The sequence below is a fragment of the Schistocerca serialis genome, chromosome 3, assembly GCF_023864345.2.
Source record: "Schistocerca serialis cubense isolate TAMUIC-IGC-003099 chromosome 3, iqSchSeri2.2, whole genome shotgun sequence".
Classification (NCBI taxonomy): Eukaryota; Metazoa; Arthropoda; class Insecta; order Orthoptera; family Acrididae; genus Schistocerca; species Schistocerca serialis.
The window spans coordinates 617447958-617462701 of NC_064640.1; the positions used below are offsets into that span (position 1 = coordinate 617447958).

At 42.3% G+C, this 14744-nt stretch overlaps 1 protein-coding gene across 1 annotated transcript in view; it reads left to right on the forward strand.

Moving 5' to 3' along the window:
- LOC126471053 (patched domain-containing protein 3-like) overlaps positions 1-14744 on the forward strand; it is a 630102-nt gene that overhangs the window by 355299 nt on the left and 260059 nt on the right. The window contains exons 3-4 of the mRNA XM_050099121.1: positions 751-821; positions 10172-10378. Of these exons, the coding sequence (XP_049955078.1) occupies positions 751-821; positions 10172-10378 (278 nt within the window). The remainder of the gene's footprint in view (positions 1-750; positions 822-10171; positions 10379-14744) is intronic.

The window sequence follows — 14744 nt, forward strand, 5'->3', positions numbered from 1 at the left end:
GCTAGGATGTGATGTGCTGTGAACCATATACGACATTGGCTGAAAAAAACAGAAAGACTGGTTTATGATTTCTGTGTACCACAGCTGAAAATATCAAGAAATGCATGCCGCACCTATCTCCATTTTATTTTCATTAGTCATAATTAATGTTTTCCACTTAAGTCTCCTCCTTGATCCATTTGTTTGTTTCCTGTACATCCTAGTAAAACCCATTTCGCAACTCACTGACCAAACCTCTCTTATTGATTGGTTTTCACATTACATGTCTATGGCTCACTGCTGTAAATCAAAACTGGTAAGTACTGATAGAGTGAGTTTACAATCAGCTTGCTTTAAATGCCTTGAAGAAAGATTACAGTTTAACATGTTATTGTTGATGAAGTCCTTAGAGCAGTAGTACTAGCTCGGATTCAGGTGGACATGGGCCGTGTTAATTTAATTAAGTGCCTTAAGTGCTCTACAGAAATCACACAAAATCTAGTCTTACAGGGCTCCCAAATTCAAGTCTCGTATCTTACCACTGCACCACCTCTCTTAGTTTAACAGTCTTGACTTACAGAAAGCTATTTACAATTACGATGTAGTTCCAGAGTACTGATTATGCTTATGGCAGTTATAAATGACAGACGTATGGCAGGAACATAGACAATAAACTGAAGGGGTAAAATGTAAGTGAAACAGAAGATACTAAATATTACGTAATAATTCAAGTCATTCTTATAACAAAGAACCAAATACTTCTGTTTTCAGATTGCAGACCTACAGACATCAATAAAGGAGAAAAATGTGTCTGGGATTGTGCTGTACGATGTGTGTGCTCGGTATGTCAGCCATTTTTCTTTTCTGCATTCATATATGTTAAAATCTGTTTTATAATTAGATTATGTGTATCATAATTCCAAAAATCAATCTTACTTATTTATTTACTCTTATTCATTTATTTCTTATCCATTCATTTAAAGATAAAATGAAATAGTATTTTATCCACTAGACAAGAAAATAATTGTACTTCTCATTCTTCACAGTTAATAAAGAGCCTCAATGCAGCATATATTGTGTTGATTTCTGGGCATGATATATTTTGTGCTCCCTCAGTAATATTTGAAACACTGTTGACAAAACTCTACACTTGTCATGTAGAACGTAACATCTATCGTTTCACTGCAGGGAAGATTGCACCTAACTCGCATGAATATCATGTGATGCACTGTGAACCGTATATGACATAAACTGAAAACACAGAAAGACTGGTTTATGATTTCTGTGTGCCACAGCTGGAAATATCAAGAAAACGACAGGCATTATCATATGTTCTTGTACTTTCATAATTAGTATATACTGAAAGTGCATAAATAGTGTGTGAAGCTGCTAACAGACAATGAGGCACTAGATGTCCGTGTGGTACGCTCCACCATGCGCCGTATGGTGGCTTCTGGTGTACGTATGCTAATGTAGAAGACAATTTTCCATTTCACGTGGTGAGAATTGTCTTACAGTAGTTTCTAGAGCATTGTTATGAATTACACTTGACATCAAGGTTCCTAAATTTGACAAATGTGAATGGTGTTACACGGACCTAGGGTAGAATTGGTTGTTGGCTTAGATCTCACTAATCACATTATTTTAATCTACAGCAATTGTCTTATGTATTCATGGATATCCGGCACTATTAACCTCCGGTTAAATACCTAGGACTAATAGAATCCATACAACATCTAAATTCAACTCCTTTGTGTGTCATAGCTAATTACATGACTCAATTGGTAGATAAAATATTGTCGCAGTAGAAGCCGAGTATCGGAGTCACCGTAATGCCGGCACGGTAGCTCAGCGTGCTCGGGCAGAGGGTTAGCTACCCTCTGTAAAAAATAAAAAAATAAAAAAAACGGAGTGAACGGATCAACAAAAAAACCTGAACGGGTGTCCTCGGACGTCCGCCACGAACAAATTCAACAAACAATATAGAGCAAAATGAGATCTAAAAAATAGTGTAGTGATTATGATACTAGATTGTTGCACGGAGTGCCGTGAGTTCATAACTCTCCTAAACTTAAAAATTTTAATTTATATATTCCGTTCGAGTACATTCTACAAGTATCTACAAATGGCAAGAATCATTGTACTGGAATGTTCTGTAGCTGTATGTATACCATATGTGTTCTGGCCGGAAGCAGTTCGCTCCGCACTCTTGTACGTGCAAGTGCTGAATAAAACTTCGTTAAGTGAAGTTAGTGTTCGTCATTCATCTGATTACACCTTCTTCTACGTGACATTATTCTGGTGGAGGCGCTGGGTATTGGAGCTTGTGATAGCGCACATTATCGACGACACAGTGGCTCCCATCAAGCCACGGCAGAGCCACCGTTTACTTGGCGAGAAACCCGAGTTCGAGCCATATTCAACAGAGTGCAATCTATCGGAGACAGGAGAAGAAGAGGGGAGGGCGTCACGATGACAGCAACTGCGTGCCACCACATGAGACATCCTTCCGGGTTTTCTGGTGACGATTGCCAAGATCCAAACAAGTGGCTGAAGGTACATGGGCATATAGCCAAATTTAACAAATCGGATGACACCGTGTGTTTGGCTAACGTATTTTTCCCCTTGGAGGGCACTGCCAAGCAATGGTATGAGAACAACGAGGAGAAGTTCGCAAACTGGGAAGTATTCCAGGCAGAACTGCGCAAGTATTTCGGCGACACGCAACGACAGAAGTGCAAGGCTGAAGATAAACTAAAGTGCAGGGCACAGCGTCCATGAGAAACTACAGCATCCTACATTCAAGACGTCTTGGAACTGTGTAAAATAGTGGATCCTAGAATGAAGGAGGAAGACAAGGTTGCACATCTAATGAAGGGTGTTGCTAAGCACATGTATCAAGCCCTACTCCTGAAGGAAGTTTCGACAGCAGACGACTTCATAACATGCATCAAAAAAGAATTACACGCAAGAAGTCTGAACGGCTTCCAAATGTCGTATCGATGTCTATGATGGAGGAAGCAACTGATTTCACAAGTGTTCTTCGTCAGATAGTGAGAGAGGAAGTTCAGAAGGCACTTGGATTGCACGGCGAGCAAAAAACCGAGACGCTTCATGAGGTCATAAGAGAGGAAGTGGAACAGACATTGAACCCAGTCTCTCGTCCTTCATTTCCATTTAAAACGGTGAAAAAGTCGAGACCCCGGCGAAGTTACGTTCCTGCAGTGCCGCATGAGGAACCTGTTTGGGCACCAAGGAAGACAGACGTCTGGGTAACCCAGGATAACCAAGCAGTGTGTTTCCACTGCGGACGACCAGGACATGTGGTGCACTACTGTCAAGAAAGGCGGCAGATATTTGATGACGCCCGCGCCAGAAGACAGCAGACCAATCTTACCCGACTCCAACTTCGGGACGACGAAGACGAACAAGAAGATGTGGGTGCAGGTCGACGTGGGTCACCATCGCCGCAAGCTAGCCACTGGAAAGGACGCTCTCCAACACGCCGATCAAGGTCTCCATTACCATTTAGAAGCTCCAGCCGATCACCTAGCCGCTGCAACCTGGAAAACTAAAGGGCGCGACCTTCCTTGGAGGTGAGGCCACTGAAGAGAAAAATCCTGCGCCGTGGATCACTACAAAAATGATAGGAAACTACGTCGAAACCCTCATGGGTGGCCGACCAGACCAAGCTCTTGTGGACTCTGGAGCATCATATTCAGTCATTTCGGAGAATTACTCACCAGTTGCAGAAAACCGTATTCTTCGACAGCAAAACATCTCTGCTGAAGGTGGCTAATGAGAAATGTGTAAAACCTACAGGAAGATTTGTCATTAGTGTGGTTATAAGTGGCCATACACAGCCCTTAGAATTCATCGTCTTACAAGAGTGTAGTCATGCCGTCATTCTCGGATGGGACTTTTTGAAAGCTTCTCAGGCAGTTATAGATTGTGGTCGCTCGAAGATATGCTAGACGAGATCCTGTGGACAGGAAGATGGTCATCCGAGCGTGTGGAGACTATGTGTGCTGGATGAAGTGATCATTCCTGCAGGCAGCGCTATAAAGCTGTGTCATGCCATGCATCAACCCATGGATCTTGTAATGGAATGTAAGAGAAGCATACCACTGAAGAATAACTTGGTCATCCCAGCCTCTGCGTCTCGTTTAAGAACGGATTCGGTGAATTGTGCATAGTTAACAGTCGCCGAGAACCGCAGATCCTTCCAAGACGCATGTGCGTAGCAAACGCTGAGCCGTTAATTGCAGAACACCTGAGCGTCATAGAAACCTCCCATGTCGAGTCTGTGGGTGAAATTAGCGCTACCACTACGAGACAAGATCTTCTAGCTCCACTATCACCAGATCTCACTAAGGAACAACAGAAGAAGGTACTTGCCATTCTTCAAGAGTTCTCTGAATGCTTCAATCCACAGATGAAGAGCAAATTAGAGAAATCGACGGTGAAGCACCGGATTAGCACTGGAGACCATCAAAATGGTTCAAATGGCTCTGAGCACTATGGGACTCAACTGCTGAGGTCAGAAGTCCCCTAGAACTTAGAACTACTTAAACCTAACTAACCTAAGGACAACACACACATCCATGCCCGAGGCAGGATTCGAACCTGCGACCGTAGCGGTCGCGCGGGTCCAGACCGTAGCGCCAGAACCGCACGGCCACCAGCGGCCGGCGGAGACCATCAACCAATAAACCAGAGAGCATACCATGTGTCAGCAAAGGAATGTCGAATAATTTGCGACGAGATAGAGAAAATGATGAAGAATGACATCATTCAGCCTTTGCAAAGCCCATGGTCGTCACCAGTGGTTCTCGACAGGAAGAAGGATGGCAGCTGGCGCTTTTGTGTTGATTACAAGAAGCTTAATAAGATAACTAAAAAGACGTTTACCCTCTTCCACGAATTGACGACACACTACATTGTCTGAAAGGGGCGAAGTTTTTCTCAACCATGGACATGTACTCGAGATACTGGCAGATCGAAGTAGATGAGGCTGATCGTGAGAAAATTGCATTCATCACCCCTGAGGGCCGGTATGAGTTTAAGGTAATGCCGTTTGGTTTGTGTAATACACCAGCAACTTTCGAACAAATGATGGATAATCTTCTAAGGCACCTGAAGTGGACGATGTGTCTTTGTTATTTAGATGACATTATAGTCTTCTCAGAGACATTTTACGAGCAAATAAAAAGACTGAAGGCCGTTCTTAAGTGTCTCACCCAGACAGACTGAAACTTAATCCAAGAAAGTGTCTCTTTGGAGCAAAAGAAATCAAAATACTTGGGCACCTTGTGTCAAACGAAGGTGTGCGGCCAGACCCAGAAAAGATAAGAACTATAACGGAATTTCCTATTCCTAAAAGTATTACAGCGTGAGAAGCTTCCTCAGATTGTGTTCTTATTACTGTCGTTTTATCAAAGGCTTTTGTATCAAAGCCAGGCCACTCCAAGAGTTGTTAAAAGCCGATGCTAAATTTATCTGGGGTGGTGCTCTACAAGATTCTTTCGATGTGCTGCGAAAAGCTTTGACGACTGACCTTGTACTTGGTCTGTATGATGAGAGAGCGCCTACAGAACTACACACAGATGCCAGTGGGTATGGGATCGGTGCTGTTCTGGTGTAAATTTCGGATGGAAAAGAGAAGCCTATGCTTCTAGGACACTTACAAAAGCCGAGAGAAACTACTCAACTACGGAAAGAGAATGTCTTTCTGTGATCTGGGCCATATGCAAATTTTGACAGTATCTCTATGGAAGGCCATTCAGTTGTTACAGACCATCATTCACTTTGTCGGTTGACAGGTCTCAAGGATTCAACAGGACGACTCGCCAGGTGGGCACTATGTCTTCAAGAGTATGACATTACGATAGTGCACAAAAGTGGAAGAAAACACCAAGATGCCGACTGTCTCTCAGGAAACCCTGTGCAAGACCATCAAGACTTTGATGAAGATAGTGACTGTCTCGCTGCACTCCAGGATCTCTCTGCTGAGCAGAAGAAGGATGCCAAGATGTCTCAAATTATGCTTGCCCTAAATCGGTCAGAGGGTGTGAAAGGACAATTTAAGGCAGTTAATTGATTACTTTGCAAGAAAAACTTTGATCCATTTGGAAAGAGGTGGCAACCAGTGATTCCTAAATACATGCGCTTAGATGTTCTACAGAAATTTCATGACACACCTGAGGCTGGACATTTAGGATTTATTAAGACATACGATAGGATCCGCAAGAGATTTTTCTGGCCAGGTTTATTTAGGAGTGTCCGTCATACTGTGTCGCACTGTCGAGAGTGCCAGAAGAGAAAGGCAGTTCCTCAGAAACCACCTGCCCGACTGATACCAATTCCACCACCCGAAACGCCTTTCCAGCGACCTCCTCGGACAATCTCCAACGTCTGCTAGTGGCAATAGATGGATTATTGTTTGCACTGATTATCTGAAGTGTTATGTCATTACAAAAGCCGCGAGAACAGCCGAAGCATTCGAAGTAGGCAAATTCATCATAGAAGACATTGTATTAAAACACGGTGCCCCAAGGTCGTTAATTATAGATCGAGAAAAAGTTTTTTTCAATCGAATCTTGTGACGGAGATAAACCGTCGGTGCAACATTACTCATCACATGACGACTGCCTACCATCCGCAAACTAATGGGCTTACTGAACGCCTTAATAAGACCTTGGCCGACATGCTATCAGTGTTCATCAATGTTGAGCAGAGCAACTGGGATGAGGTGCTACGTTTCGTGACGTTTGCTTACAATACCGCCAAACAAGACACTATGGCATTTACGCCCTTTTTCCTGGTGCATGGGCGTGAGGTGACTACGACGATAGACACTGTGTTTCCGTTACATCCTGAAGACGTGTACGACGACTGCATCAGCCAGGTGTTAACCAGAGCAGAGGAAGCTCGGCAGTTAGCTCAACTCCACACGCTGCAGGCTCAAGAAAACGATCGCCGAAGGTATGGCGCGAGCCACTGCCCTGTTGTCTACCAGCCTGGTGACCTCGTCTGGATCTTCACTCCTGTTCGGAAGGTTGATATCTCTGAGAAGCTCCTCAGGCACTACTTTGGACCTTATAAGGTTGTAAGACAGTTTTCTGATGTTACTTAAGAAGTTGAAGATTTCGACCCCGACACAAGACGATGAAAGATCAGAGATACGGCCCACGTCCTTCGAATGAAGCCCTATAAGGATCCTGCAACCCAGTGTAAATTCGAAGGTCCAGCGACAGGTAAGAAGCAGAAAAGTAACGAAGAACGTGGCGGCAAGGGAAGTTCTAAGAAGATCACCGCCAGGGTGAACATCAGTCATCGGGAGTCGGAGTATGCAGGACCGATGACTCTTTCCTGGAATAGGACGACATAACACCGAGATGCTGTTCTCTTAAGCAGGGAGCACTGTCGCAGAAGAAGCCGAGTAGCGTAGTCGCTGTAGTGTAGTGTCTATGAGTCTAGATTGTTGCCTGGAGGGTCGTGAGTTCATAACTCACCTGAATTGAAAAATTTTAGTTTCTATATTCGGTTCGAATACATTCTAGAAGTATCCACAAATGGCAAGAATCATTGTACTGGAATGTTCTGTAGCCGTAATTATACCATATGTTGTTCTGGTCGGAGGCAGTTCGCTCCGCACTCTTGTGCGTGCAAGTGCTGAATAAGCCTTCGTTAAGTGAAGTTGGTTTTCGTCATTCATCTACTTACACCTTCCTCTAAGTGACAATATTCTCTTTGCTCACTGCAGGCCTGTAACAGGCAATAATGCTGCAGGCCTGTAACAGGCTCATAAGGACTAATCACATCATCTCACAACATTTCCCATGCAATAGTTTTCACCAAATGTAGTGAATGATTTACATTTGAAGTCTTGTTTTGATTTGTCTTGAATCAATGTATAATGGAAAGAGTGAGTATGTTAAATATGCCAGAGCTGACAATGACTGAGTCAGATGTGTGTTTTCTGCTTCTGTTGAACAGTGTGTCAGGAACCTGGGGAAAGGTTTTGATGTGAGACTCAGCTAAAGAGTGGTAAATGACAGCATCACTTTAGAGAAACATCCCAGAGTACAGTTTATGCTGGAGGGAGTAGTGAATGTGCACTAGTGTAACTGATCTTACAACACAGTTGTGGGCAAGGTAAAAAGGAATGGTAACAAACTTCTGCAAGATGCAGTTATGTGCAAAAGGAAGATTAGGGTTTGACATCCCCTCAACAATGAGGTCGTTAGAGATGGACATTTGTATGCAGCTGGTGTTAATAAAGCAAGTGAAATAGGCAGAAGTGAGATACAAGGACAAAAAAATTAACTAAAAAAAGACCGAAAGAAGCCGGAAGAAGATGAGTGGAAGACTTCAGCAAGATGTCAGCTAGAAAGCGTCACAGTATAATGTTATTTTCAGAAATGATAGAAACCAACATTTAAGAAAATAGATGCAAATCTTTCTGGAGGTGATTCAACATACAATTTGATTTACTCTGAATCCAGTTTCATCTTACTTTTTGCCAAATAATCACTGGCCATCTTCTGCAGTTCTGTATTTACCTTCTCTCTCTTCTCTCATGCTCACTCTAATTTTTATCTTTGATTAGTTATTCCCTAGGTACCAAGTCCAGAATCATTACAATTCTTTTATTATTTTCCCCCACCTCCAAATTGTATTATCCTCCAAAAATTTTTCATTTCTTGATCATCCTTCCTATTACAGTACAAGGATAGTCCGAGCCTTATTAACACTGTTAAATGTTAGAAGTCAACTCAGGATGGTTGTCTGGGCAGAAGATTGAAAGAACCAATCCCTTGGCTGTTGTGGACTGTTACGAGCAGTCGATCAACAACATATCTTATCCAGCAAAATTCATTCAGTTGCTGTGGATGGCATCATGGCGGCATTATTGAGCCTGGGCAGTAATGTCTACCCAGGGAAACACATGGCAGGATGTAGTGGCAGAATTAGTTCCCCCATTCAGCAAAGCACAACTGTGCAGTGACATAGTGCTGTAACCATGTCCTAGTGGTGCTGATGCAACACAGACACCCACACTGGACGTGCCAACTGGCAGTGACAGGTGTTGGCAGGCATGGTCTGCAGTGCCAGGCGACAGTGTAGTGGTGAGGTGTGTGGTGCTCCGAATCTGTGACCTTGGCAAAGAGTGCAGCATCAGTAGTCTAGCAGGAGGTCAGGTGTGGGAGGCATCCTTAGCTGATGTCAGCCTAAAGTAGGCCCCAGCCAGATGGTGCCAGTTTAGACCCCATCACAGCCAATAGACTAGCAACTCTTGGATGTACCGACTAGTTGTAGATGAGATTGGATGACTGAGATTGGGTCAAGTGTGCCATTGGGGGCAATTTCACTGTAGGCAACAGTCGATGACACATACTGTTAGGCCAGAGTGGCTATTATTTGTACTGGTTCACTGGAGTCCTATTTTGACAAGGCACCACTGCCAGTCACATAGAGGGACCCAGCCAACATGGCATGAGATAAGTCCAGCACTTCATTCTGACAGGCTGTTGGATTGCGTCATGTCACCTCACCACTTTCCCATGCCACACATTAGACTTTTCAGGCAGCAAGCTGGCCTGTCTGCCCACATGTTGTGAAGCCCACTTGGAAGGTGTTGGCACAACATTCTACATCTACATTCCAATGACTTCTTGATAATTTACCTTGTGCTTTCATGACGAAGCTAATAGCTATTTGTTATTATATTACAGGAGCTTACAATTCATGTTTATCATTTTTGCATTTAAGAATTAATTTCAATTTTTAGAAAAAGTGTCCTGTACATTACACGCCATTAGGTTTCTTGTTTTGTAAGTTAGAGAGTAGTACATGGTTAAATTCAACATTTACAAGTAAAATTCAACATTTATTTTATTTATTTATGTAAATGGCTCAAATTGTTCAAATGGCTCTGAGCACCATGGGACTTAACATCTGAGGTCATCAGACCGCTAGAACTTAGAACTACTTAAACCTAACTAACCTAAGGACATCACACACATCCATGCCCGAGGCAGGATTCGAACCTGCGACCGTAGCAGTCACGCGGTTCCAGACTGAAGTGCCTAGAACCACTCGGCCACAATGGCCGGCTATTTATGTAAATTGTTTATTGTTAATTGTATACAGATGATGGTGTGATTTCTGTAGCTGTTGTCTTTTTCAGGTATAATACGTGGTTTGAAGGAACAGAGGGTATTGACTTGAGTGCCTTTTCTGACTTTATAGACATTGACAGTATACCAATACCTAATGAATGTTTGTATCAGAGCATACTCAAATTGTGGACTGTTAATGGAATTGTCAAAGAAAATCTGGTAAATGAGACTCAGGAAATGATTAATAAAAAAGTTTCCACTGCATTAATGGCCAGGTAGGTCCTATCACAGTTACACCGATATTTATTCAAATAAGAAAACCCATACTACATCAATTAATTTACATATGCAATTTGTCACAATTAAAAATAAAGTCAGTGAACTGACAAATGGTATGTTGAAAGCAGCATGTATCATGATCATAGGTCTCTTTCTCTCTCTCTCTCTCTCTCTCTCACACACACACACACACACACACACACACACACACACACACACACACACACACACACACACAGGCACTATGGGAACAAAGGATGTGTTGCACAGATAGTCACCACCTAGAAACTTCAGAGAATTTCATATTGAAGGGGTGAACATTAAAAGGGGGGGGAGGGGGTGATATCTGGATGATGGAGGTTTTCAGCCAGCATTTGAAGCCAGACACTTAATGTTTCGGTTGGCCTCTGGCTCTGAGCACTATGGGACTCAACTGCTGAGGTCGTAAGTCCCCTAGAACTTAGAACTACTTAAACCTAACTAACCTAAGGACATCACACACATCCATGCCCGAGGCAGGATTCGAACCTGCGACCGTAGCGGTCGTGCGGTTCCAGACTGTAGCACCTAGAACTGCTCGGCCACTCTGGCCGGCAGTTGGCCTCTGGCCACAGTTTGATAATAGCCATTCATTCAGCTACATCATTTGTTTGTGGTTATATCCATATAGAATGTTGCACAGTAATTAAATGGAAATTGACAAATGAAGTGTCCACTTTCAAAAGTGACTGTTCTTCTGATGGCATATTAAACACTTATGATTAGGCTGGAATAGGAAAGGATGGATTGATGTATGGAACAGTCCTTGCAGCAGGGTCTTCCATAGAGACATGATCCTTAAAGTCAGGATTTGGAGCAGGAGTATATTGTACATGTTTAGTGAGTAAGGGTATGCCACCGGATGAAAGATGGAAAGGATAGTAGGAGACTTTCAGGGTAAGACACTAGGTAGCTGAGGCCCTGGCAGGGAATGTTGTTCAGTTGCTCTGGTCCTGAGTGGTATTAAGTAATGAATAGTATCATGGATATGCACAAAAATTTATTCAAGAGGGGGCACGAGTCTGTAATATTTTATAGCCTGTCCAAGGTGGAATGGTCAATATTCAGGGATATGACAGGAATGATCACTCAAAGTGAAAAAGTCTAGTAAACATTGGCTCTAAGCTACATATCTTAAGAGCTATGCACACTTATTCAATAGAAGAGATGTGTTTCACAGTAGCAAAGATGAACCAGTGCTCATAGCTCTTAAACCTCGAGTGAGCATGTCTGTGTATAAAGTACACCAACCACAAATAAGTTACTCTTTTATTGGTCCACTGCGACTTTAAAATTGCAAGCCAGTACTTATTCCTTCATCATTGCTTCATCTGACATAGTGATAAGTCGTGTTGCATACATCCAAGTGATCAGCAGTAATTTAAAATAAACAGTGAGCTAGGTGAGAAAAATTTATAAATGATGCAAGAAAATGACCCCAATTTCGAGCTAGCAGCACAATCTCACAATGAGGTGGTTGTCTACAAGGTAATTAGTAATCGGATAAATGTTTGGCAGGGATCCAATGCAATGTTGATGTAGTATTCTGTATTAGAAATCACAAAACATTTTAAGCATATCCAAAAATTTTGATTCTTTGTTAGTCATTCAGCCCCAGCAGATGCAATATGCTCTATCAGTGCATTTTACATTATAAATTTTACAAAAATGCATTTTAAAGTGGCATCTTCATACCGGGCATTTATAAAAATTCTTCTGATTGATAAATTCAATGGGCTCATTACTGTGAAGTGACACATGTACATGACAACAAAGTGATACAATGAAACTTTATTTTATTATTGTTTAATTAAACAATGATTTAGCTCCTATGTTATAAGTTTATTTTATAGTTGTTTAATTAAACTAAGATTAATTTGTGATTTTGCTCATACTTGTTTACCTTTATGACATAAAGGTGGTTAATCTTTACATGTGTACAAAATACGTCGTGCACCTGCTGGTGTTATGAAAACTGGTGCACCGATTTGAGGGTTAGGTTATGTATTTCAGATCCTATGTTTACTAGACTTTTTTGCTTGAAAAGATTGCTCCTGTTGTATCCCTTTAAAGAGACCATTCCTTCTCGGACACCCTCTATAGTCATTCACTGAGGTTGTAAATATGTTCTGCTCAAAGAAGTGTACACACACACACACACACACACACACACACACACACATATATATATATATATATATATATATATATATATATATATATATATATATATATATATATATATATATAAGGGTTGGAACTTTTAATAGTGGCAACTATTTGTTTACCGTTCATACAAAATAGATACGTGTTTCAAAGTTCTACTGACCTTCAAAGTAGTCACCAGCATTGTGTATAATCCATTGCCAGCAGTGTGGAAGTCATAGGATACTCTTAGCAGTGCCAGTTGTGTTGACAGTTTGAGTGGCGCAGTCTATTGCCTGACGAATTTGTAGCAGTTCTGAAGCAAATGACGTGAAGTGTTTCCTTCAGTTTAGAAATCGAGTTGACCTTACGAGGGCTTAAGTCAGGGGAGTGCAGTAGGTGGTATAGCACTTAGCAGCCCCATCAGTCAAACAAATCAGTAACAGCTTGCACTGTATGTGCTTGAGCATTGTCCTGCAAAATATTGGTCAGGTCCAGCAGAAAGTGTTATCACTTCTATCTCTATGCTGTTCATTTTTGGAACACAACCTACGACCAGCTTAGAGGCAGATGTGATGACACTTTCTGCTGGGCCTGGCCATCATTTTGCATGACAATGCTCAAGCACATACAGTGCAAGCTGTTACTGGTTTGTTTGACTGATGGGACTGCTTAGTGCTATACCACCTACTGCACTCCCCTAACTTAAGCCCTTGCGAGTTCAACTCAATTTCAAAAGTGAAGGAAACACTTCATGGCATTCACTTCAGAACTGCTACAATTTCGTCGGGCAATAGACCGTGCTGCTTGAACTGTCAACACCACTGGCACTGCTAAGAGTATGCTACAACTTACACATCATTGACGGCAGGTTATACACAATGCTGGTGACTACTTTGAAGGTCAGTAAAACTTTGAAACACATATCTATTTTGTGCAAGCTGTAAGTAAATAGTTTCCACTATTAAAGTTCCAAACCCTGTGTATAAGTATATAGTTAAGCATATTTCAATAATACACTACCCAACAAAAAAAGTGAAGCACCCAGAAGACATGGTTGGATATCAGTGTAACTTCATACACTATTGGTGGGTACGTAACTGATTGTAGTTGTAATTCTCTGTGATGGGTAGAATGGCCACCAGATTGTGTTAGTGTTATTTGAGTTTGGTGTTGATACCAGGCCTGGTAGGTTATATGAGGTCATGAAAAATATCAGATGTTGGGTGATCACTGTGAAGCACACAGAGATGCGGCATACTCTTGTGAGGCACCATTATCAGCACCTGACAGCGTTAGAAAGGTGCCTCTTTGTGGGTCCCAATGTGGCCAGCTGGTCAATCATCCAGTATCCAGATTCATTGGGCATTCAGATGTGCCAGTGGGCAGATGTTGGAATGCATAGGAGCATGAGCATGGGCATACCCATTGTTAAAGTTTTAGTCGACTGCAACTGATCACCACAAGGGAAGGTCACGAATTGTGCCCCAAGCACATTGCTGCTCCTTCACATCAGCTCCTGCCATCTGAGAACCTGGAACATTCTGTGTCATCCTGCACTACTGGTCAGAGACTAGCAGCAGCTGGAATATGAGATTGTGTTCCCATGTGTAGGCTGCCAATAACATTGCAACACAAATGGCTGTGTTTGGAATGGTGTCATGACTGGGAAGCATGGTCTGCTGATGAATAGTGTTGCATTGTTTTCAGTGATGATAATGGTTCTACACTACCTCAGATGACAGCGACCTGCAGAGAGATCCCATTCTTCCATTGCTTTGGATGCACAGCAGTGTTACTATTGACCTCACGGTGTGGGGAGTCATGAGATATGGCTTCAGGTTACAGTTGGTAGTGATTGAGTGGACACTGATAGCACAACAGTACGTTACAGACATTCTGCATCCTCATGTGTTGCCTCTCATGTGACATGATCATGGAATCATTTTTCAATAGGACAATGCACATCCACACATGAAATGTCTCTCTGTGAGCTGTATGCTAGTTGTTGAGGTACTCCTGTGGCCAATGGGATCACTGTCTTTGTTCCTAATAGAACATACACTCCTGGAAATTGAAATAAGAACACCGTGAATTCATTGTCCCAGGAAGGGGAAACTTTATTGACACATTCCTGGGGTCAGATACATCACATGATCACACTGACCGAACCACAAG